The 24,890-nt window shown below is 34.6% G+C and overlaps 1 protein-coding gene across 4 annotated transcripts in view; it reads left to right on the top strand.

Moving 5' to 3' along the window:
* RYR2 (ryanodine receptor 2) overlaps positions 1 to 24,890 on the top strand; it is a 394,356-nt gene that overhangs the window by 258,334 nt on the left and 111,132 nt on the right. For all 4 annotated transcript variants that reach the window (XM_064648733.1, XM_064648734.1, XM_064648732.1 and 1 more), the window contains 20 exons: positions 188 to 302; positions 1,256 to 1,416; positions 2,029 to 2,188; positions 2,441 to 2,527; positions 3,264 to 3,490; positions 4,459 to 5,260; positions 5,781 to 5,981; positions 6,084 to 6,189; positions 7,229 to 7,372; positions 9,970 to 10,243; positions 12,807 to 12,921; positions 13,512 to 13,644; positions 14,737 to 14,840; positions 16,389 to 16,524; positions 17,210 to 17,396; positions 17,890 to 17,995; positions 19,339 to 19,459; positions 20,691 to 20,860; positions 22,500 to 22,720; positions 24,006 to 24,096. In XM_064648733.1, the coding sequence (XP_064504803.1) occupies positions 188 to 302; positions 1,256 to 1,416; positions 2,029 to 2,188; positions 2,441 to 2,527; positions 3,264 to 3,490; positions 4,459 to 5,260; positions 5,781 to 5,981; positions 6,084 to 6,189; positions 7,229 to 7,372; positions 9,970 to 10,243; positions 12,807 to 12,921; positions 13,512 to 13,644; positions 14,737 to 14,840; positions 16,389 to 16,524; positions 17,210 to 17,396; positions 17,890 to 17,995; positions 19,339 to 19,459; positions 20,691 to 20,860; positions 22,500 to 22,720; positions 24,006 to 24,096 (3,661 nt within the window). The remainder of the gene's footprint in view (positions 1 to 187; positions 303 to 1,255; positions 1,417 to 2,028; positions 2,189 to 2,440; positions 2,528 to 3,263; positions 3,491 to 4,458; positions 5,261 to 5,780; positions 5,982 to 6,083; positions 6,190 to 7,228; positions 7,373 to 9,969; positions 10,244 to 12,806; positions 12,922 to 13,511; positions 13,645 to 14,736; positions 14,841 to 16,388; positions 16,525 to 17,209; positions 17,397 to 17,889; positions 17,996 to 19,338; positions 19,460 to 20,690; positions 20,861 to 22,499; positions 22,721 to 24,005; positions 24,097 to 24,890) is intronic.

The following is a 24,890-nucleotide window of genomic DNA, read 5'->3' as shown; positions in this document are numbered from 1 at the left end:
TTTCCCCTTCTCAAAGTGGAAGAAAATGCCAGTCATGCCTGACAGACCAGTGAAATAACTTTTGGATATGTAGTTTAAGGTCATAATTAAGTGCTTTTAAAAATGAGCTTGTCCCTTTCTCTTTTCTGAATAATTTGCCTTTGTGATTAGACTTCAATAGATTTTGATTTTACTTATTTTATTACAGATTTATGCTCAGGAGGACGAAGCCAGATTATAGCACGAGTCACTCTGCACGGCTTACTGAGGATGTGCTAGCCGATGATAGGGATGACTATGATTATTTGATGCAAACTTCCACGGTATCGTAACATAGGATTGCTGTTTGGTTTTTGTTTGGTGGGGGTTTTTTTGCTTGGTTTTTTTTGGTTTGGTTTGTGGTTTTGGGGTTCTTTTGGGGAGGGGTTGATTTTTCTTTTTTTTTTTTTTTTTGTTGCTGAGGATTTTTTATATATAGCTAAAGTTGTTTTGCGTGTAAGAGTTTCAGAAACAGTCTAATTTTCAAGCAGAAATTTTAATTTAATTGTCTATGGTAGTTCTGTGCTGCTACTGAAGTTAAGACTGCTTTGTTCCTTTTGTTTTGAATTGATTGTCAGTCTAAAACAATTTCCAGATGAAAACATATAAACTAGTTGAATCCGTTTTTGAAACTAGTGTTGATAACACCTAACATAAAAGAGGATGAATAAATAGTTCTAGAATAAGAAAAAATAGGAAAAAGTACATTAAACCAGTAGGTCGTTGTTCAGGACCATTTGAAAACATCTGTACTAATTTTACAAAGCATTTATTTAATGTGACTCCTGGTGGAAGTTTTGTGCAGGATTTGTGCATATTTTTCCGACAAAATCAGCTCCATAAGCACTCACTCTTTGATGTTCAAAGGGAAAAAATGCTCCTCTTCCCAATGTATTTTTCTCTTTCTAAAAGATGTCATATACTGGAAACTGAGTCACCTGCAGTATAAAAATTGTGGCTGCTGTAAAAAAATAGCTTACAATGCTATGATACCGAACCCTTCAATACAGTTCTTTTCCATTTTTTTTCTTTCAGCAAACATATTTTGTTGGCTGTATTTTGATTTGTGTTTATATTCTTTTGTTGCTTTGCTTACAGTTTGCAATTGAATAAGGCTATGCTACTTTTGAAGAGATGACATGTTTCCAAATTTTAGAGCAACAGGTTCTGAATCAAACTGGAATCACACTGGAAAGCGAATACTAACATTTGCTAACATTATTTTTTTCATTAACAGTACTATTATTCAGTGAGAATATTTCCTGGTCAAGAGCCTGCTAATGTCTGGGTGGGCTGGATTACATCAGACTTTCACCAGTATGACACAAGCTTTGACTTGGACAGAGTGCGTACTGTCACAGTTACACTGGGAGATGAAAAAGGGAAGGTGCATGAGAGGTTGGTAATAATTTTCTTATGATCTATATTTTGTACTTATAAAAGCAACTGGTAATTTATAAAGTGTAAATCCACCTCATTTAATGTAACTGGTTTGATGTGGAAAAATAATAAAAAAAGCAGTAGTAGGAAAAAGTGTGGCTTGTCGCCTCCTCTTACTTGTAAAGAAACAGTGGAGTAGTGATCTAGTCAAATCAATAGGCACTGAAAAGTAAAATAGTGCAGCTTTTCTATATAGTTGAAGACTATGATCCTGTAAATGTTGACTTCTGAGGCCACAATTAGTACAACAGTTCCTCTCAGCACTTCAATTTATTATCCATGCCAGAAACCTTCTGTTATGCTCAACATTAAATGATTTAAAACCTTAACTTGCAAAGTCAGTTTTGTCTTTGGAATTTTACAAAACATTTGAACTTGTTCATACAATGTCATCTTCAGTTTTTATTTTTTCAGTTATGATGTCCGGGTTTCATTGAGTTTTGGCAGTGGTTCTGGTGGGATCCGCTGTTTTCAGCCACAGGGCCTGGTTTCAGCCGTGCAAAGTTGTTATTAATTCATTACATAAAGTTTACACAGCATCCATAAATAAATTTGTCTTTTGACATTCAGTATAAAACGCAGCAACTGCTATATGGTGTGCGCAGGAGAGAGCATGAGCCCTGGACAAGGACGTAATAATAATGGTCTGGAGATTGGTTGCTTGGTCGATGCTGCCAGTGGCCTGCTGACCTTCACAGCTAATGGCAAGGAACTAGGCACGTACTATCAGGTGAGTATTTTTTGATGGTGTCTTCCAATGGGAAGGGGGAAAACCAAGTTCTCAGACTGCATCTCATTAGAGGTTTTTGTACAAGATTGTAAGAAAAAGTAATCACCACTGTTATGACTCTATTTTTTCCATACTATTTGAATTTCATGGGGTTTTATTCAAAGGCCTGCACTTGCTGACTGCCGTTTCTTTTAATTTGCAATACTGTTTTTCTCTCTTCTGTGGTTATGTATTTGTGTATCTTCAATTTAGGTTGAACCAAGTACAAAGTTATTTCCTGCTGTATTTGCTCAAGCTACAAGCCCCAATGTTTTCCAGTTTGAATTGGGAAGAATAAAGGTAAACAATGCTTGGTTTTGTGTAGGTTTAGGGTTTATGAATTATATAAAATAATTTTATTTTATTTTTTGCCATTTGTTGCCTGTGATGTCTTCCTGGTATTGGGCACGTTTTTTATGATTCCAAGTGTTTGCACTATTGCTGTTTTAATTCTTAACTCAGTTGTAAATACTTCATGAATTTAAAATACAGTACATTGAATAAGAAGGGTTGAAACTGATTAGAATTAGCAGAGAATATTGCAAAGTCCTGTTGAATTTTCTGAATCTCATCCTTCATGATGAAACAAAATCACTGGGGTCAGTAAGGCAATTCTCATTCTACAAACAGAGCATGGAAGACTGGTGTATCTGCAGATTAGATTAGGGTTTTAAAATAATTTTAAAGTACACGCAAACAAAACACTCAAGGAAACTGAGCTGAATGTTGCTTCCTTGCCTTGGATAATTGGATGTTGAAAAAATCAGAAGAAGGAAAATTGGGTCTCTGGTACAAGGAAGTAACCACACATTCCAGTCAAGTTTCTATTTCAAATTTAGCTATTAAAAAAAAAAGGAAAATGCTGCTTGCTGCTAATCTTCCAACAGTTCCCAGCTGGTTTTAAAAACTACTGAAAATGTTAATTTCATGTTGCACTGTACTTTACCATATGTTGAATGTATTTTTTGAGAAATAAAGTATGCAGTGTTTGATAATGATGATGAAACAGATTGTCTCTTCCATTGGAATTTTCCAGAATGTAATGCCATTATCTGCTGGCTTATTCAAAAGTGAGCACAAAAACCCAGTCTCTCAATGTCCTCCACGTCTTCATGTCCAGTTTCTGACTCATGTGCTTTGGAGCAGAGTGCCAAACCACTTCTTGAAGATTGATGTGTCTCGGATCAGTGAACGTCAAGGCTGGATGATACAGTGCCTGAATCCTTTGCAGTTCATGGCCCTTCATATTCCTGAAGAAAACAGGTTGATGCTTTTGTTTTGTACTGTATCAGGGTTAGGTTGGTATTATAAAACTGGTCATGTAATACCATTTCTATAAGAAGGTCTAAGGTCTTCTCTGTATTTATAACACAGGTAAATAAAGGTAGTGTGTTTTGATTTAACTAATATTGAAAATTATCTTAATTTTCAGTGTTTTAAAATCTGCCTTCTTTTGTTGTGTTTCCAACCTCTCCTAGTTTCTCTCCAAACTCTTTAATAGTATATGCAGGTTTTGAATGAAAATGAAAGTAATTCTGTTTATAAATTATTGAAGATAATCTGTAAAATAAGCAAAGGTGTCTTTTTGTAGAGATTTTAAAAGATTTTTGATCCATTTAATTCTTCCATTCCTTTTCTTTCTAAATTTAATTTAAACAATTGATTTCCTTGTTACCCAAATGTATGAATATTTTGCCAGTGCCAAAACTGAAAAACAATTTACTGAAAAGGTGACTTGTTTAGGTAAGAATTCTAAACAAAGAACCCCAACCCTGAACCCTCTTCAAATGAACTGGTTAGTCTGTTGCCATTTTGCAATCTGAGATCTAAAACCAGTAAATGATATAAATATCTCAATTTTTACTGATTTTAAAACCTTAATTTTCAGTTATGCAAATTCTCGTTTGTAGTATGAAGAAATATTCTATGTTAAGTAAATAATTTGGATTTCTTCCCCACCAAAAGAAATTGAAGTAATGAATTCAGGAGCAACTTCAATAAATTTCTGATTGAGCTTTGTTATTAGTTCTTGATTCTTAGGTTGACAGTGTTTCTCACATGAAAGATGAAATGTGGAAAAACTCCATCCCTAGAATTGATATCAAGCCAATGTTATCCTTAGGGAGAATTTTTAATCCCTTCAAAAGAAGTTTTTGCATTGATATGAAATTTACTGTATTTTTTTGTTTGTTTGTTTGTTTGTTTTTTTGTTTTTCTTTTTTTCTCTGCAGAACAATTGATATTTTAGAGCTGACAGAACAAGAAGAATTGCTGAAATTTCACTACCATACCCTCCGATTATATTCAGCTGTTTGTGCTTTGGGCAACAACCGAGTGGCCCATGCCCTGTGTAGCCATGTGGACGAATCTCAGCTCCTCTATGCTATTGAGAATAAATACATGCCAGGTTTATTACGTGCAGGATATTATGATTTGCTCATTGACATCCATCTCAATACCTATGCAACTGCCAGGTTAATGATGAATAATGAATTTATAGTTCCAATGACAGATGAGACCAAGAGTATTACTTTGTTTCCTGATGAAAACAAAAAACACGGCCTCCCTGGTATAGGACTTAGCACTTCATTAAGGCCAAGAATGCAGTTCTCCTCTCCAAGTTTTGTAAGCATTAGCAGTGAATGCTTTCAGTTCAGTCCTGAATTCCCTCTGGAAATTTTGAAGGCCAAAACCATAGAGATGCTGACTGAAGCTGTTCAGGAGGGAAGCCTCCATGTCAGAGATCCAGTTGGGGGTTCTACAGAATTTCTCTTTGTCCCTCTCATCAAGCTCTTTTATACCCTCCTAATTATGGGAATCTTCCACAATGAGGATCTGAAACACATCTTGCAGTTGATTGAGCCCCGGGTTTTCAAAGAGGCAATGAGCCAGGAGGATGAAATTGTTTTCTCAGAGAAGGAGCTGGGTTCAGATGAGTTCAAGTCAGAAGAAGGAGAGGAAGAAACCAGAGGGGAGCAAATGCCAAAGGAAGGACTCCTTCAGATGAAACTTCCAGAACCAGTTAAATTACAGGTAACAATACTGTTGTGATAGTGGTTGTTCCCATTTCTTTACAGATCCTGTTTTTTTTTCACTTGGTAATCTATCTTTCAAGGGATAAAGCATTTTGATGTTAGTCAAATAAAGAGATAATTTCTTTACAGGAAACGAGAAGATTTAGTATCTTTCTGATGGTATAAACCTGTTCACTATAGATCGAGCGACTGTTGTTGTATTAAAAAGAATTACTTTCTCAATGCCATTAACAGGGAATTCTTCATTTTTATAGATCCAAGCAGAAAAGAAATTCCCTAGAAGAAAGGGGTAAATCAATTCCTTTATAACTTTTATTATGTCTGGGGGACATTAATCTCTTGCAGATGCCAGATATTCCTGGTGTGAGATTACTTTACATATAGTAAATGACAGCATTAAATATTTCAGACACTTTACATGATGGTAGCTGCTGCTGTAAGAAATCCATCCTTACTTGCATAATATGCAAAAGATATTTCTTAGCTTGCCAACTCGTCTCTAAATACTGTTTTCTCAGATGTGTCATCTACTCCAGTACCTGTGTGATTGCCAAGTACGACACCGAATAGAAGCCATTGTAGCATTTTCAGATGATTTTGTGGCCAAGCTTCAAGAGAATCAACGCTTCCGGTACAATGAAGTGATGCAGGCCTTGAACATGTCTGCTGCCCTGACAGCTAGAAAAACAAAAGAATTTCGATCCCCACCTCAGGAGCAGGTACGACTCACAATGGACAATTTATTTTTTGTTTTGCTCTATGTGTGGCAGAGTTCTGTTTGATCTGACAGTGTAATCTGTCTTTCTTTTGTATTCTTTAAGATTAACATGCTGCTGAACTTTAAAGATGAGAAAAATGATTGTCCTTGCCCTGAAGAAATTCGGGATCAACTCCTGGATTTCCATGAAGACCTAATGACACACTGTGGTAAGCCTTACTTTTATTTTTTTAATTATATTAGCTGTAGAAGCAATTATAAATAATTTTATGTAAGCAACACCAGCTGAATAGTCTATAGATTAGACTGTATCAGTTATAAATACTATCAAATAAAGAAAATTAGCTTGCAGTCAAAACCAAGGAAATCTTCTTATCCTGATATCTGGTCAAACTGAAAAGGAATGCTGTCTATTTTGCATCATGAGCTTCTGTTTTGCAAGTTGGCAAACCCAGTTCCTTCCCCCTTTCCTTATAGGGCATGTGGTCAGGACACCAATCATTTTGACAGGTCATTGCTGGATGCTTTCCAGCTTTTCAATGTTATTCTTGTATTTGGTAACCCAAAACTGGATCTTGTATTCCAGATGCCATTTCATGAGTGCCGAGTACTGGGTAATAATCAATTAATTAGCTAGTGATTATGTTTCTACTACTACAGGATATTTTTAACTCCCCTTGCTGTTAAACTGCAACAGCTGACTGCTGCTGACTGGTGTCTAGCTTGCTAAGAGGACTCTCAAAGTTCTTTTTGCCAACATGTTTTTTTAACCAGTTCATGTCCAGCCTGTATTGTCACATGAGGTTGCAAAACTTCGCATTTGTCCTTGCTGAACTTTCAGTATCCTGACAGTAGTATTATTTGTACGACACTGTGTCAGTAGGGATTATACCCACATTTCTGAGCTACATATTCCCAAAACACAGGCATCAGCATTAGCATGGGAAAATGCATACTGTGGGAAATATGTTTACTGTCTGTCTTGTGTATAACAATATACAATTTATACACTAAGTTACTAAGATTACATGATCCTTATCTGCAGTTTCCTCCCTTGCACATATGCCTGTTCTGTACTTGTTCCAAAGACCTGGTTAAGCATATCCCATATAAAACTCTTTTAGAGCTCTAATAGAGCAGAACAACATAGTTCAGTTTAATTATATTTGTGCATGCAACATACAAAAGAATCTCTATAACTCCCTTAATTTTATTCTCTTACTATTTAGTGTATATTTACTATTTCAGGAATTGAACTAGATGAAGATGGAACCTTGGATGGCAACAGTGATTTAACCATTAGGGGTCGCCTACTATACCTCATGGAAAAAGTTACATATCTGAAGAAGAAGCAAGCTGAGAAGCCGGTTGATGATGATGATAAGACATCCTGTAAGTAAAATTAAATCAGTTTATTGTGTCTTAATTCCAAAAGGAAAAGGAAACAGAACAGAAAGTTCTTCATATATTTTCAGCCAAAACAAGGTGGATTTTCAGTGAAACATCTGTGCGCCTTAAAATATATATAGGTCTGACTCGAAACAAGGACAGATGGAATTTTTATGATAGGCAGATTTGTGGATGTAGCCAAAAATTTCTTCTATTGGCATTTTTGCCCTTTACCTTTGTCAAGTCATAAATATTTCAGAATGTATCTTGCTTTTTGGAAGATTAGTGCAGACTTAATAATTGTAGCAAGGTTCTGATTTATTAGAACTTCCTCGTAAAATGAGTTGCAGCAGCTTCAAATCAGTATTTGCATGAAGATTACTGTATGAAAGAAAAGTGTGCAATTAGACTGTAATTAGCAGAAGCCTCTTCACCCAGCCTAAAATTCAAGATTTGCTGACTATCACTGTTGTTCTGCCATTTTTTTGGGGTAATTGCTGTCTTTCCCTCTTGATAAGAGGCATTGCCAGTGACATCCTAGTTCTGCACTTGGTGCCAACTGACTATTTAATTTTTTTTTTATTTTTTGTCAATGTTGCTTTTATTTTTTTTCTTCCTTTGTTGTGATAGGTAGTACTTTCTAATGTCCTAATTTTTTGTGTTGCTACCCTACTAGCAGGAATGAATTTCTGGACACACAGTTTAGGTGTTCAGACTTTGGTAAAAAAAATTGATTTCTGTCACTGACCACACAGAATTCCTAGGGAGATTGGCCTTTTACCCTGGTTGCTTAATGTAAGTTCCTAAAGTTACTGGATGGGAAGGTTTCCCCTGGGTACTTTAATTAGGTGGCTTCTTAGCTGCAGTTATTAGTGTTAGCTTAATGTTCTTTAAGTAGAAATATTTTTGCCTTCTAGCTTTGCAGTTTATAGCTGTTATTTCAGCTATGAGGCAGTGATAATTAGAGTCTAGGTCTTTGCAGAATGTGGTGATGAATCCTTTTTTTCTTGTAGTAAGCTTTAAGCTCCAAAAATCTGATTCTCTCTCTCCTGTTAGTAGAAAGAGTTATATTAAGAGTTAGTAGAAAGTATTATATTAAACAAATAGACCCACAGGTAGGTGAAACTACAGTGTTGTAGTTAGCAAAATAAGAACAAAATGGGAGCCTGTTGTTCCTGCGATTCTTCATCAAAAAAACCCAAAGAAACCAAACCAAACAAACAAAACCCCCCCAAGCCCCTCCTCAAAACTTACCATTGTGTCAGTTTTTATCATAATTATTTCAGTCCTTCTGAAATATCAACCCAGACACATTTAATCTTTTTTCTTATTTTAAAGATTTTTTTATTATTGCTAAGCTCTGTTTCAATAGAAACACCTATAGTGCGGTGCTTGGACATTAACAATGAAATACATTACTACTATTTTTTTTCCCCTTTCTCTTGTATTAGCACATCTTAGCACAAATTCTCTTTGTTAAACGTTCTCTTTTCTGTAAACTTCTATTCCTTCAGTATCTTTCTGTAAGTACTTTTGCTTTTTGTTTGTTTGAATTAACCTGGAATTGCAGGTTTGGTTTACTCCAAAATCATTTTACTATCTTAACACTTAGATTGTGGATTTGAAAATATTTTTTGATTTTTGGTTTGCATCAGACACATTCTTCAACATCTTAAAATCTTTCTTATAAACTTTTGCTGTTATCTGCTTGACATAAATTGATTAGTTAGGTAAGTACTGAAGGTGGAATATCTCTAGAGGATCCTCAGTTGACCTTACAAAATCTTGCAAACCTGAATGGAAGTTCCCTGAGCTGGGGAAAAGAACATTATTCAATTGTCTTTATCAAATACTTTGTCTTGACTCTTTGTTCATGAGTAATTTTTCTAAACAGCAGTCTCAAATCTTAACTGAGATTATATAGCTTGTCTGTTTTAACATATGACTTTCCCAAATATATATATATATATCCCAAGTAATAAAGATTATCAATGACACTACCAGATATGGGTTTCTTGCTTCATTAGAGACTAAATCTGAAATATGCAAATGATGATTTGCCATTTATTTGATTGTAGTCCCTTATGACTATTTCTTTTGAAGGGCCTTTGGTTTTGGTGAAGGAATAAGTTAAATTATGTACATTATGTACATTATGAAACTTTGAGTGGATACAGAGCCGAGACATGTAAATAAATAGTACAGCATTTACATATGCTACTAGTATAATTTTTCAGCCTTAATTCAATAATATGTTAATAAAGCCCTCAGACCCGAATTTATGGAAAAAAATATGGGAAACAATGTGTACAAATAAATCTGGTGATTTTGTGACCATCTTGTATGTCTTCATAATTTTTTTTATTAGCAGATTTTTTTTCTGAATTTTAATTTTTAGTGTAGACTTCTGGTTTTGAGATATTTCTACTTCTCTTGTGTGATTTCTGTTTTCCTTTGATAGTCTGCTGAAGAAGTACCAAGAAAAAGATGCTTCTTAGGAATTTAATTTGTTCCAAGTCATGTCGCATATTGGGTTCTGAAGGACTAGCAGTTGAGAGATGAGCAATTAATGGTAATTTTGTGATTTATTTTCTTCACAGCTACTCTTCAGCAATTGATTTCAGACACAATGGTACGCTGGGCCCAGGAATCAGTGATAGAAGACCCGGAGTTAGTGAGGGCCATGTTTGTATTGCTACATCGCCAGTATGATGGTATTGGTGGCCTAGTTCGAGCCTTACCAAAGACCTACACCATAAATAGTGTGTCTGTGGAAGATACAATCAATCTTCTGGCATCCCTTGGCCAAATCCGTTCCCTGCTTAGTGTCAGAATGGGAAAGGAGGAGGAGAAACTTATGATTCGTGGATTGGGGTAAATAACTGGAGTGTAACATCTCTTTATTTACAGATTTTTGTTGTTATTTGCTGTATGGCCAAGGTTATACATGAATTTTGAATCTGAATATGGGTGTAAATGCAGACTGCTATCATTGTATTGTATCTTCAGCTGTAAGATGAAGCCTTTGCAACATTATATATATCATTTTTGAAGAAAAGCAATTGACATGTTTAAGACTTCTGACAAAGGTTGAAAACATGTATATAATATTTTGTGATATTAAAAAATCTATCTTGTTACTATATTTTCAAAACTATGGCTGTGAAGAATCCTGTCAAGAATGCCATCCATTTTTTGTGAATGCACTGACTATTGTCTCTTGACATATATCATTAGCAGCAGTCTGCTAATGGGGGTGTGTCTACCCATGTCCGATATGCCATCTTTTTCATTGCACTAAATGTAGATGGTATGTCTGAACTATGAACTAGTTCACTCGGTCTTATTTTTTAATTATATGATTAATAATAGTGAAGTATAGGCTAATAAAGAGTACAATTGGAGAAAACAGTACAAGAAATATGGTGCTCTCTAGTAGGAAAGAGATTGTTTTTTTCTTTTCTCTCATAGTCAAAAAGATGTCTGTTGACATTAAACATCAGCTGTGATCTATCAGAAATGCCCATCAGCAAGAGCAATGAGAACCAAAGGTATCATTATATAAAGAATGCCATGAATGCAAGGAGAAGGGAAGCTTTTGTTGCGCAAAATGCTTTTTTTTTTTGAGCTTACTGAAAAGCTCATGTATCCAAGTAATGTCTGTGTGTAATTTTGTATTTTCATTATAAACAATGCCTACTTCTTAGCTTGCCAGCAGGTCCTAGCAATGTTCCCTGCTTGTTGCAGGGTACAGTGTAATCATGCTAAGGCTTTGGCAAAAGGAAAGGTCTGGCATCTGTCAAGAGTCACAAAGTACTGGTATTTCTAAATCTACCTTTTTACTACAAATTGAAGTTGTCTCACTTCAGTTTATGAAGTGTAAAATTGAGTGAGTGATTACTAGATTTTGGCATTGTTGTGCCTGGGGAAAAGAAAACAAACAGTCTCAAAACGGTTTTCATTTCATGTTCTGCGTTCTTTTGTTTCTTTTACATTTTTTGTCAACATTTTTTACTGTGAATTAAAAAATAAGATTTTCTGAATCTGATTTAATATTAATGATGTTTTTGCTGATATGTAAAAGTCTGGTGAAAGGAAGAAAGAGTACTTTCTATTAAGCTAATCTCACTGCCTCTTCCTATCACCTTTCTTGGTAGCCTCTATCATAGTTTTGTTTAGGTTTTCTGTTACCCAGCTGTGCTATTTGCACCTTTTATTGGCTAACCTGGCCTCCAACACCTATTTAGAAGTGACAGGTTTTTTTGCTGTAAGTTGGCATTCCTTTCTTTCAGCTGAGAAATGGAAGTGTTACACATTCCTGCTTTAAAACTCAGTTTCCTCAGTAATGCTGTTCCGATTTTTTTTCTTAAGTGAGACATTTTATAGTGCAGTCCACATTTAAACAGAACACTGAAAGTAGATGTACTTGCCAAAGTAGTGCAATGTTGCTGACCAGTCCTGAAGTGACATTTTGACTCTCAAAAACTCTGATAGTGTCATCTACATCAGACATACTACATGCATTTTGTTGCGTGACTGATAGTCGTGAATGTATAGCTTTTAGAGTAATGGAATAGTTCTCTTCACATCTCATCTTCTTAAAGGCTGAAATTTTCCTTGCCTGAGTGCAAGGGTTTAGGTCAGAAAAAAGAAAATAAGAAAAGGACTGTTATAAAACATATAATGAAATTTGAGCAGTTGCAAACAGTATTTTCCTAGAGACCTGCTAGTCCTTTTCTTCCGTGATCTAACTACTTTCACATTTTTTATGGGTTGTATGTGATTTCAAGACTAATTATAGTTTTTAGAAATTTAATTACTTTTTAAACCAGACATTTTTATTGACATTATGAACTTCAAGACTCATTTTAAGTATGCAAATCTATTGTGCTGAATTATGTAGGAGAGAAGAGTTCTTTTGAGCAGTAACTCATCAATTAAGGTTAATATTTATGCAGCCTCTGTCTTTGACACTTAGAGGATAGCTGGGTATACATTCTCTTTCCTTGTACCATTTTTTTTGTTTTGATGGCAAATAGAAAATGTCTCAAGGCTGAAATAATCTGAAAAGAATATTATGTCAAATATATTGAATAATTGAACTAAAAATTTAAACTAATATAACAGTTTTGATGATGTTCTTGTCAGAAAATAGTCTTAGATCTGAATGGACTATCTAATGAAAACAGAATAACATCCTACTCTGCTGTAATCAATTGGCAATTAGTGCAATAACTATAGGAAAATAAAGGTCAGGTTCTTCCACAATGTGCATAGAAAAATAGACAAGAGAGATTGAAATGCAGTGTGAAAAAGTCCCTGGGGTAATTTTTCACCTCACATGATGGTGAAGAATTGCACAGTAAATCAGCTTTGCTAATAACATAATAGGTAAATTATTGGTCCATAACATTTTCTTTATTTTGTTTTCCTGTAGAGACATCATGAATAATAAAGTATTTTACCAACATCCAAATCTCATGAGAGCTTTAGGCATGCATGAAACTGTCATGGAAGTGATGGTTAATGTACTTGGTGGAGGAGAATCCAAGGTAAAGCAATTCACTGTTAAAACCAAAGAGTGTAGAATATAGCTGTTCAAAGCTTTATCCCATAAGGCTCTGAGATGTCACTGGAGGTAGTGGGACCATAACCTCTAGTTAATTACCATTAGCATGATAGTTGACTAAGTTTCTAGAAGAATCAGTCGTTCCATTCCAGAGGAAGATATCATTAGCATTGTAATTTCAGGTGCTTTAAAGAAAAAATTGCAAATAGCACTTTATATGCTTACTGTGTTTTGAAGGGGAGATCTTTTTAGTAACTAATTAAAAATCAATGAAGTATTACTCTATGAAAATGAGCATTCACCTTCTTTCATGTTGGAATCTAGAATGTATGGGTGACCCCAGCTTTTGTTTTTCAGGCTTATACTTTGATCTTTGAGGCTTAAGGTGTTACTGACTTGCTGAGAAAGTCCTGTTGATTCCAGTGCAAAACCTAAACAGTTAATTTCACTGAGGTGCAGTGAATATAATGCCAATATATGAGTAGGTTAAAAGGCTTTTGCATAAATGACCTTTTGCAAGTTTTATTCCAGTCTTAGAGTTTGAGCTTCAGTCTGTTTTTATTTGCTTCTTAGGAAATCACTTTCCCAAAGATGGTGGCAAACTGCTGTCGTTTTCTGTGTTATTTTTGCCGCATCAGCAGACAGAATCAGAAAGCTATGTTTGATCATCTTAGCTATTTATTGGAAAACAGCAGTGTTGGCCTTGGTAAGTATTAATTGTGGGGCTTTTGAGATCCTATACCAAAAATATAATTTAAAACTTTCAGGTAATTTATGTATAAAACCACCTGTATTTTTTTACATCCCTCTGTTTACGCTCTGTATTGAAGTTTCTCCTTTTCCCAGTGAAAAAATATTTTCATGAACTGTATTGCTAACTCCAGACAACCTCCCTGACGTTAAGTTGAGCTAATTTAGTATACACTTTTTTGTATGTACCTGAACATTCAGAGAGAGTTAGTGATTGTACATTTTGAGGAACAGAATATAATCCTGTTTCGAGAAAGAGAATAATAAATAATTATTGGCAGCATTTCATTAGGGTTATCTCTCACTGCTCAAGCTTGCACCCTTGCACTTTCTTTCTGTAGACTGGTCAGTATAGGCCTTTGGCAGTAGGAGAAATACACAACTCATTTGCTTGGGTATGCGTGTATAGTGCCCAGAAATGAACCTTGAAGTGTTTACCTTTCTTTTCTATGCAAAGTGTTGTAGAAGAGATACATTTATCCTTATTTAATTTAGTCCTTGTGATTGAGAATATATAATTATTTAGGAGTCTTCTTAGTAATTTTCTTTAAATGATCACAAATTTATTAATGTAAAGATATAGGACAGAAGCATAAATTAAAAATCTTTTTGAAGAGAAAGTGTCCAAATTGAATGAATTTGGAGTGTCAATATGAAAACTTCAAATTTTTCCAACACTATAGTTACTGCCATTTTTTTTAAGAAGTAGATAACTTATAATCTTATGTTTTAAAGCTTAAAGGTATTTTCTATTTCAGTGGATTTGATAACACGTCAGTGTATTAGATATAAAATCATTGCTACGTTTTCCTCAAAACAAAGTTTTGTCACTTAGGAAAATTAGAAAGAATGAGATCTTAAAATAAAGTATCTGATGAGACAGGAATGTGTAAGACAAGTTGTTTCTAGCTTGAAAGTCTATATTGTATTTTGATTTCATAACAATGTCAGATTTCATGCAAGTGCATGGCAATTTATTATTAATGCATTTCCTATGAGTTTGTTGGTTTTATTAAATTGGTGTTGAAACTAAATGTTATTTTAACAGCCTCTCCTTCTATGCGAGGATCAACTCCTTTAGATGTTGCAGCAGCGTCTGTGATGGATAACAATGAACTTGCTCTGGCGTTAAGGGAGCCTGATCTGGAGAAGGTCGGTAGTGTCTTTATCAAGCATTTTTGTCCCTATAGAGAGGGGAAGATACCTGTTTCTTAGAGTCATCAAAATCCAAGACTATGTGGGAGTTTTTGCTACTTTTCCAGGGAAGATTATTGTGATCTGGTTGGTTGTTTTTGCTGTTGGTGGTCTGAAAAGTTGAATTGAGTTTCTGGTTGTTGCACACACAGTTGTAACAAAAAGGAATTGCCTCAAGAACAGCTCTTACTTTTGGAGCAGTGCACTCAACAAAACTTTATTGCTAAAATCTTTCTTTGTTGTTCTTTTGGATGGTGACATGAAGTGGTGACATAACAAAATAGGGGTAACTAGAAGCTTTGTGACAACTTGTTACAATATATGACAAATTTTCATAGAGATATCTGCCTATATCTATCTGTACTTTTCCCTATCATTTAAACCTGTTCCAGAAAAGTTTTAAGAAATTAGGATTAATTAGACTAAAGAGTAAAACACTCAAGAGAGCCTGTGACAATTGTATAGTATATGTAAATTGCTGCTGCAAGAAGGATTAGCATAATAGTTGCTATGTCAGTAGTGGATAAGAAAAGCAGGTTAAATAATAGAAAGATGGATTAAAGATAGATGTTAAAACCACTTTCTAATGGAAAGTGAGACAGTGGAATTACAATATCCATTTTTTTCTTGAAGACCTTGAATTCTGGAGTTGGTATAATATTCATAGGAAAATATCTGTCAGGAGTAATATAAGTGTATATGTTCCTTTCTTAGGAAAGAACATGTATGTTTAAAAGGACATTTTCAGACTTATCACTCTTATAAATGGTTGGCAGAAAGAAGCTGTCCAAACCAGCTAAAGGCTAGGCTTACAATTCTTACAGTTCAGAAAGGAAAGGGCCAACTGAAAACTACTACTGAGCCCCTAGGCCTGAATTACAGGGAGTGTTACTGCTGTGTGTTTAAAAAAAAAAAAAGAAAAAAAAAGGCAAGTGAACGTGAATGGTTAAAATAAAAGAGTATCACAGAGTCGACCAGGTTGGAAAAGATTGCTGAGATCATTGAGTCGAACATTTGACCAAAACCACCATGTCAACTAGACCATGGCAGTAAGTGCCACATCCAGTCTCTTCTTAAATACCTCCAGGGACTGTGACTCCGCCTCCTCCCTGGGCTGCCCATTTCAGACCTTTTATTCATTATAAAGGAAAGGACATGTCTTCAGTTATGGATAGTGTTTAGTTGGGGAATAGTGAAAAATTGACTAATTTGTAATGCTGAGAGTTGCAAGAGAAATAACAGATATCAAAGCAGTAATCTAGAGAGAGGAATGATGGAATTAAGATAAGTAGTTCAGGTAGGTCATAGCAGAAGTAGGAAAAGACTGGGAAAGTGAACCTAATGAAGAGGGTGCTCTTCTGATTTGCCCACAGTATGACATGGTTTTGTCAGAGATAATAGAATGTGGACACCATATCTTGACAAAGAGTGGGAATGCTTCCCTTTGAAGTTGCACTTCCCTTCTTTTTCACAATTAATGTATTTTTCATCTTACTTTGCTATTAGGTAGTTCGCTACTTGGCTGGATGTGGATTGCAGAGTTGTCCTTTGTTAATTTATAAAGGCTACCCAGACATTGGATGGAATCCAGTTGAAGGAGAACGATATTTGGATTTTCTTCGTTTTGCTGTTTTTTGCAATGGTAGAGTAGAAGCTTATATATTTTATAACTTCCTCTAATATTCAAGTAAGTTTGTAGTTTTAAATAGTAATACAAGCCAACTAAACAATTTACTGTAAATTTAAATGACAATTGCAGAAACACTATAATTGTTCAAGACATACATTATCTTAGATGCCCATTTCACAAGTCATATGGGATCTTGCGAGCCTATGCTCCATTTTTCAGATTCGGCTTTAATCTTTGAAATGCCAACATCTCTTTTGAAAGTAGAGCAGAGAGTCCTAAATCTTTCTGTGATAAATGCAGAGCCAAACCCTCATCTTTTTGTGAAGATTTAGGTAGTCCAGCAGTTATAGTTTAGTATTCAGCAGTTATATCAGTCCTCTCATTAACCCTTGCACTTGGCTGTGAGTCTTTACTACAAATCAGTAGTTTCAGTGATGCTTTAAACACCCTTTACTACATAGCTAATTCTTTGACTCTATTTAATTTTGAATTAAAACACACATTTTATTTCATAATTTTATTGCAGTAATAAAGGAGTATGCATGTTTATGTAACTTTGTTCTGATATTTAAGCTGTTTTGTAGTTAAAAGCATCTACTGATACATGCACTCTGCACTTTTGTGTACCTTTTTCTGATCATATTTCAGAACTCTTTTTGTTATCATCTTATATCTTGATATTTGTTCTGTGTGGTAGGAGAGAGTGTGGAGGAGAACGCTAATGTTGTAGTCAGACTGCTTATTCGTCGACCTGAATGTTTTGGTCCAGCTCTAAGAGGAGAAGGAGGCAATGGGTTACTTGCTGCCATGGAAGAGGCAATAGAAATATCAGAAGATACAACAAGAGATGGACCTTCCCCAAGTAATGGATCTAGTAAAACCCTGTAGGTGCAGTAGAACCACTTACACTGCCATAATATTTGACTATTTGTTTTATAATCGTAGGTGTGAAATGACTTGTTTGTTTTAACACCTCAATTATCAGTTGGATTCTCCCTTGGATTCTGTGAAGAGTAGAAATTTGTATTGTGCTAAACTGTGCTTTCTCTGCAGTGCTAATTTGAGTAACTCTAAATATTAAAACATCTTTGAAATTCTGTTTGTTCTCTGTCAGTCAGTTAAGAGTTTGATGCAAATGATGTCTGATGCAAAATGAGGCAGATAAATGGTATCAATGGTTACAAAGCAGATGTCACTACAATCTCTTAGGGACAAAATACATTCTGTCCTAGTCTGCTAAGAGTCTGCTACTTAACAGAAACCACTCTGTGTAAGCTGTTACACCTAGAGCAGATTTTCTTTATTTATTACTGTTGTAAATTACTTCCTTGTATTTCTTTTCATCTTTTAATTGTTGTAACATTTAACTAATTACAGAGAAATTGAAGAACAAGAAGATGACACTATTCACATGGGAAATGCAATCATGACCTTTTATGCTGCTTTGATTGATCTCTTAGGACGTTGTGCCCCTGAAATGCATGTAAGTTTTATTCTTCATGCATTAAAAATTAAAAGCATAGTTGTTTGACTGATCCGTGGTTTGCTGTTTGTTTTTTTCACAGTAACATGTTATCAGGTATTAAAGCAGTGATATGGCTACATAATTTCTTAGTGTACATAATGTGGTGTTTTCATGACTTGCAAGGAAAAAAAATCTGTTTGGAAGCTGTTCTTTTAAAACTAATAATTCCATTGCTATTTTTTTTTTTTGTGGATTTTTTTGGGTTTTTTTTTTTTTGGTTTCTGTTTTATTGTCCAGTGTGACAATCAAAGTCCTCAAATTTCCCTATTTGTTGTGATAGGGTGATTTATTTTTTGCAAACCACAGTTTTACTCTTCATATACGTATTTAAACAGACTCTTTAAATTGCATAAAAGTTTAAATGTTATCAAACTAAATATTATAGGACATTCTTTTACAATGTAGGGATAGCATTATCCTTGAATGTACGCATTAATATCTCATAATCTTTATTCACACTGACAAACCTTCTCAAAGGTAAGATGTCACTGTTTTAGGCATTAGATATGAAGAATTAGATACACTATAAAAACCAAACCCTTACCACTTATTTTGTAAGAGCTTGAAAGTATTTGAAAATATTTGTTGTTTATGATTCAATATATATTCCTATTCTTCAAAAATTTACTTATAAGTAGCTTTTAATTTCACCCTGAAATGTTCCTTAATTAATATGGATTAGTATAGATCAGTATAAGATTATTGAAGAGATTAATAACTTGAAAAAAGAGATAATTTAATTTATAAATTATCACATTTAATAAATTATAAATTTATAAATTTATAAATTTATTAATTTATTAATTTATAAATTATCACATTTAATAAAGTCAGCGTATGAATATCTCTTTTGTTTGAATGAAAGAATTGTCTTGTTTTCTACCTCTCTTGCTACCTTTTTTTAAAAACAAAACTGAAACAACTGGAATACCTGAAAGTGTTCTTATTTGACCAGGACAGAAAAACTGTCTTTTTTAATCACAAAATTTGCTTCTGCTTCCCTCCACCCCTCCCACCATATGCTATATTTAAATGCTTTGTTCACCTCTTTTACCTAATACTCCAGTCTGAAAACTTAGTCTTATTTAATAACCAAACAACTAGATTTTTAGACTTTGTACATTTGCATCCAAAATAGAACAAATACATGCAGATTGCTTGAAATTTACATTGTTAATTAGAGTGTGATTTTGGGAGAAGTAATTTTTTGTCTGTCCATGGTTCAGGAAGTTTCCAGACCATGAACACATACTGAAGATAAAAAGAAGGCCTTGTTAATTTTTTATTTGTTTTTTCCTAAGCTAATCCATGCTGGTAAAGGGGAAGCCATTAGAATCAGATCAATTCTACGGTCTTTGATTCCACTGGAAGATTTGGTGGGAGTAATTAGTATTCCTTTCCACATGCCAACCATAGCTAAAGGTAATATGGTTGTTCTGCAGTTTTTTATCCCATCCTATTATGTTTTGTAATTTATTGATGTATTGACACTCATACTTTTCTCAGCAATTAAAAATACTATAGAAATTAAACTATTTATTATGTGAATTAGAGGAGAAATTGTGTATCTCAAACATGTTTCAAAAATATTTTTTGCATGCGGTAGTCAATAATTCTGTGTACTCTCATCACTGATGTAAATCCCATTAAACTGAGTTATGAAAATCTATTACCACTTTAAAAAGAAATTTAAGAATACATGCTTTTGGTTTTTATAAACAATTTTTAAAAATTAAGATATATTTTCTCAACAGTATAATCGTTAGCTTTTGTTGTTCTAACCCTATCAATTGTTTCTAGCAGATCTTACTAAGACACCAGAGTTGTTCTTCAGCAACTGTGGTGAAATTATAGATGTGACATATATAGGCAAATATATTTTCTGCCTATATAGAATTGGTTGCAATTTTGGGAGCTATGAGAGCATCTATATAAAAAGGGGAAAGGAGTTACATCTGCTTTTTAAGGTGTCTGGAGAGAGAGCATTATAATTGCAACTTGGATTTTCTAAGAACTCACAGCACAAGATTGCCCAATAGGTTACTGTAGAAGAGATAAAAAGATTAATCCTTCTATAACACCATTATTTATTTATGTTCCAAGTAGTAATAAGTCAGTAGGTGATATCTCAGTAGCAGAGTGCAGCTCATAGATACAGAATTGCTTATTGCTTTTCAAAATGAAAGTATCAACATTTTAAAATATTTCAGTGATATTTCAGTGATATTTCAGATATTTCAAAAGTTTTCAGATACAGAGAACTTTTTAGTACATTCTTAATTCTTCGTCACACATTACAGATATGGTCACCAATGCTGCATTTCCAGGATATTTGATGTAGAATTGTTGTAATTTTTACTTTCTGTCTGCTTCTTCTAAAAACTAGGTAGTTCTATAGATTAATTATTATGTTTTGAGTACTTAGCATATCAGAATATCACCTGGTAAGCGTTCCTTGATACACAAAGCAGAAACAGAAAAGCATGTATGGACTTTGAGGTCTCTCTGGATAGAATTAGCCTTACGCATTCTTTTTCATTTAACTTCAAATATATTGCCTTTTCGTAATAAAACCATGGGGAAGATGCTTAGACTGCCTGGTCTGCTGATGAAGGATGATCCTTGTCATTGAAGTCTTGTTTCTTCCTTTTAGATGGTACTGTGGTGGAACCTGACATGTCTGCGGGGTTTTGCCCAGATCACAAGGCAGCCATGGTTTTGTTCCTTGACAGGGTCTATGGAATTGAGGACCAGGATTTTCTTCTACACCTTCTTGAAGTTGGCTTTCTGCCAGATCTTCGTGCTGCTGCATCTTTAGATACAGTAAGGGTTTAAGTCTGTTTTTATTTTGATTCTTACTGAACACTAAAGCATTTTTCATTCCTCAGAAAAACATTTTTTGTGTCTTCATGTCTTCTGCATTTCTCAAATTCTGGATGTACTGTGTGTTGCTGCTGAAATTTGATATTACTTGGAGATGAATTGTCCAGAATAATGCTCACTTTATAAGAGCCCCCACTGTTACCCATACAATAAAAGATGCAATGCCTTTCCCCAGGAGGTTTTCTGAGCTGGTGCTATGGAATCAAAATCAGATGAGCTGCTGGTGAAGCATGTAACTGAGAGCCTCTTTCCAAAGATACACAGAAAGTGTTCATCTCTGTGCATTTTTTAGAGGCACCTGCATTGTTATTTAGAAAATGACAGATTTTTTTGGTCTAGTTCCTCCTCAATATTGCTACCTTTTTTTTCTGTGAGGCTTATTTCAATCTAATTTTTCTTAAATGTCTTGGTCCAGAAAGATTAGATTTAGAGAGCTATTATGAGGGCTAAGACATTGACTTTAGTTTTCCTGTCTGACCTATTATGTCAACTCTGAAAATAATTATGTTGTTATTTAGAATCATAGATTTGTTAAGGTTGGAAAAGGCCTCTAAGATCATCAAGTCCATCTGTCTAGCACCACCATGGTTCACCATTAAACCATGTCCTCAAGTGCCATATCCAATTTTTTTAGCATATTTAAGTTTTTTGAACACTTCCTGGGATTGTGATTCCACTGCTTCTCTGGGCAGCCTGCTCCAATGACAGCCCTTTCCATGAAGAAATTTTTCCTGATAATCAATCTAAACCTCCCTGGTGCAACTTGAGGCCATTTTGTCTTGTCCTGTCTCTTGTTACTTGTGAGAAGAGACTGACCCCCACCTCACTATAACCTCCTTTCAGGTAGTTGTAGAGATTGATAAGGTCTCTCCTGAGCCTTTTTTTCTCCACTAGGCTAAACAACCACAGCTCCCTTGGCCACTTCTCATAAGATTTGTGCTCCAAACCCTTTACCAGCTCTGTTGCCTTTCTCTTTACTCTCTCCAGCACCTCAATGTCTTTCTTGCAGTGAGGGGCCTAAAACTGGAGCAGTCTAACCAGTGCCAAGTACAGAGGAACAATCACTGACCTGGTCCTGCTGACCCCACTATTGCTGATACAAGCCAGGATGTTACTGGCCTTCTTGGTCACCTGGGCACACGGTGACTCATGAAAAGAACCAGCACCCTCAGGTCCTTTTCATCCAGATATCTAAGAAAGAGCAGGGGAGGATTTTTTTTCTCACATGTAACTTGGCCTTGATCATAACAAAAATACTGACTGGTATTACCTGATTTTGGAGTGTTCTGTTAAGCAACTATGACATTCTTCGATGTAGTCTTGGAAGTTGTTTTATTTTTGAATGGCTACCTTTAGCGTTCTGTTTTCATCCTCAAAAACAAAACAAAAACCATTTATGAGACTTCAGAAGTAGGAGAAGGAGATAGGCATCTAGCTTTCAGTAGGTATCAAATCCTCATTTGTGTTTTGGAAATTTCCCTCTTTGTAACTACTACAAAAGAAAAAAACCAAAAAAATTCCTTTCATTTGTAACAACATTGATGAGACAAGTCTAATTTCTGTCCCATTTAATTCGTAGGCTGCTTTAAGTGCTACGGATATGGCTTTGGCTCTGAATCGATACCTTTGCACAGCAGTCTTGCCTCTCTTGACCAGATGTGCTCCTCTTTTTGCTGGCACAGAGCACCACGCTTCCCTCATTGATTCCTTGTTACATACTGTGTACAGACTCTCAAAGGGATGCTCTCTTACCAAAGCTCAGCGAGATTCTATTGAAGAGTGTTTGCTGTCAATCTGTGGGTAAGGAAATACTCCTGGCTGTACAGGAATGCTAAGTGATAAAGTAACCTGTGATATTTATAATAGAGGAATTCAGAACTGTGCCACCAGTAACATAATTAAGACTTTTTTTTCCTGCCAAATGATTGTATGGTTTTTAATATACTGTATTCAATTTGCAGCTTTATTAATTACCCATATCACTCCTCAGTTATTTTGTTGTTACCAAATCTTTTAAATTAAATCCTTTGTGATTAACTAAGAGGAGGTACTGCAAAAAGACAGAGCTCTGGAATTGTGGAATTATACATACACTGAATTTCCATTTAAATACTTTTATCTATGCAGATTGGAAGTGTGGTTGATCTGCATGGAACTTATACAGTTCTATGTAGATTTTTATTTACTGTGTTTTACATTTGAAATCCTAGTCAATGACTAATATTGTTATACCTGATTATTGATACCTATGGGACAAATTTTGTCTGGGTGTCTGCAGACTCAAAACCAGTTAATTATTACCCAAGTTTTTTAAAAACCTACAGGCTTAGTTATCAGAAGTTGACTAAACACGAATTCAATTTCTAGTTAAAGTTAATATATAGGCTTTCAGTTCAACAGAGATGTTTTGGGTTTTTTTTAATATTTCACAGTGATTTTTTTCATAGTGTGGAAATGCATTCAGGAATTACAGATATTTATACTATAATACTGTAAAAAGTACTAGATAGCATTTCTTTAAATAAATATCACATTGACAATTATATATATCTATTACTATGATAGGAACCAATAAAATGGACCAGAGCTTGTTATTTATCTGGAAAGCTTTAATGTTCATGCCATTCTAACATACATATTATAACTATTTCTACTGTCTTTCTGGTTGTGTCCACTGCTGTGTGTCTTGTTTAGGACATCTAAAGAGATAGTGCTCTTATGTCTTTATTAGTTTCTAGGATATTTTAAGAACCATTGAGATATATTACAAGAAATTTACATTATATCCTTTTCTCATTAGGTGATCCTAATACACAATATCAAAATTGAGTATTTTTTTCCTGCTTTTTTCTGTCTATTGATAAGGTATTTTCTCAGCTTCTTTGAAACGTTTGATTTGCAGCTTGTTCACAATATTGGTATGCACTTGTTTGCTTTCTTCTGGACGCCTTTTTTTTCTGTCCAGTTTTTATGAATTTGAAGAATTGTAATGACATAGAACTGATATGTTGTGTTAATGTAATAGTTAATTATTTGAATGAAACTGTGCTGGTACACCCCTTTGAAATGGTCTGTCTGCTTTTAGGCAGTTGCGGCCTTCCATGATGCAGCATTTGCTGAGAAGATTAGTATTTGATGTTCCTCTATTAAATGAACATGCAAAGATGCCTCTCAAGGTAAAAATATATATATTAGTATTCAACAGAAAATGGAGAATATTCCCTATAATCTTTGCTACATTATCGCCACTCCACAGTAATCTAAGGCTGTGGTTTTTAAAGATAAATTGTTACTTTGGGAGAAATTCAGTCTGATTTACATCAATTCATATAGAATCATGACGTCTGAGTCTAGTCTTTGCTTCTCCTTTATCTCCAGCTTGTTTTAGCCCATGTGGACATAGAAAAGAAAAACCTTTGGGGGAAAGGGGCAGAATCCTGTGCACAAAACATAGCAATTTATAGTCTGTATGTACCCTTACTTCTGTCCTTGGCTTTGGTTTTCCTTGCTCTTGGAAAACAGATTCTTTTTCTGTAGTTGGTACCTGGAAATCTAATAAATACATATTTAGTAATGAAGTTTCATTTTGTTTTTAGATCCCAAAAGTTTATCCATATTTTTTTGTTCTGATTCCTAATGCACAAGAAAAATGTGTGTTTTTTTTTTCTGAGAAGATTCCTCAGAATATCATCATAATCAGTTCTAAGAAACATGTGGGTTCCTACCTTACCTACTGTTTTTCAGCAGTCCTTTTAAGTACTTTCCCACTTCCACTCTGAATGAGATATTTAATCTTTTCTTATTTGATATATTTTTATGATTTTAAAGCCTATCAGAGGAGGAACTTAAAACATTAGTCTCAAACCCAGGACCTGCTGCTGAAGTCCTGCCAAGGACTTCATAATTTTGTTTCTGTTCCTTAAGAAGTCCTTGATCAAACTACGATGCCGGATCTGACATTCTTCAGTGT

This window comes from Pseudopipra pipra, chromosome 3 (genome assembly GCF_036250125.1).
Source record: "Pseudopipra pipra isolate bDixPip1 chromosome 3, bDixPip1.hap1, whole genome shotgun sequence".
NCBI lineage: Eukaryota > Metazoa > Chordata > Aves > Passeriformes > Pipridae > Pseudopipra > Pseudopipra pipra.
The sequence above is the reverse complement of the archived record's forward strand: the minus strand, read 5'-3'. Positions and strand labels throughout refer to the sequence as shown.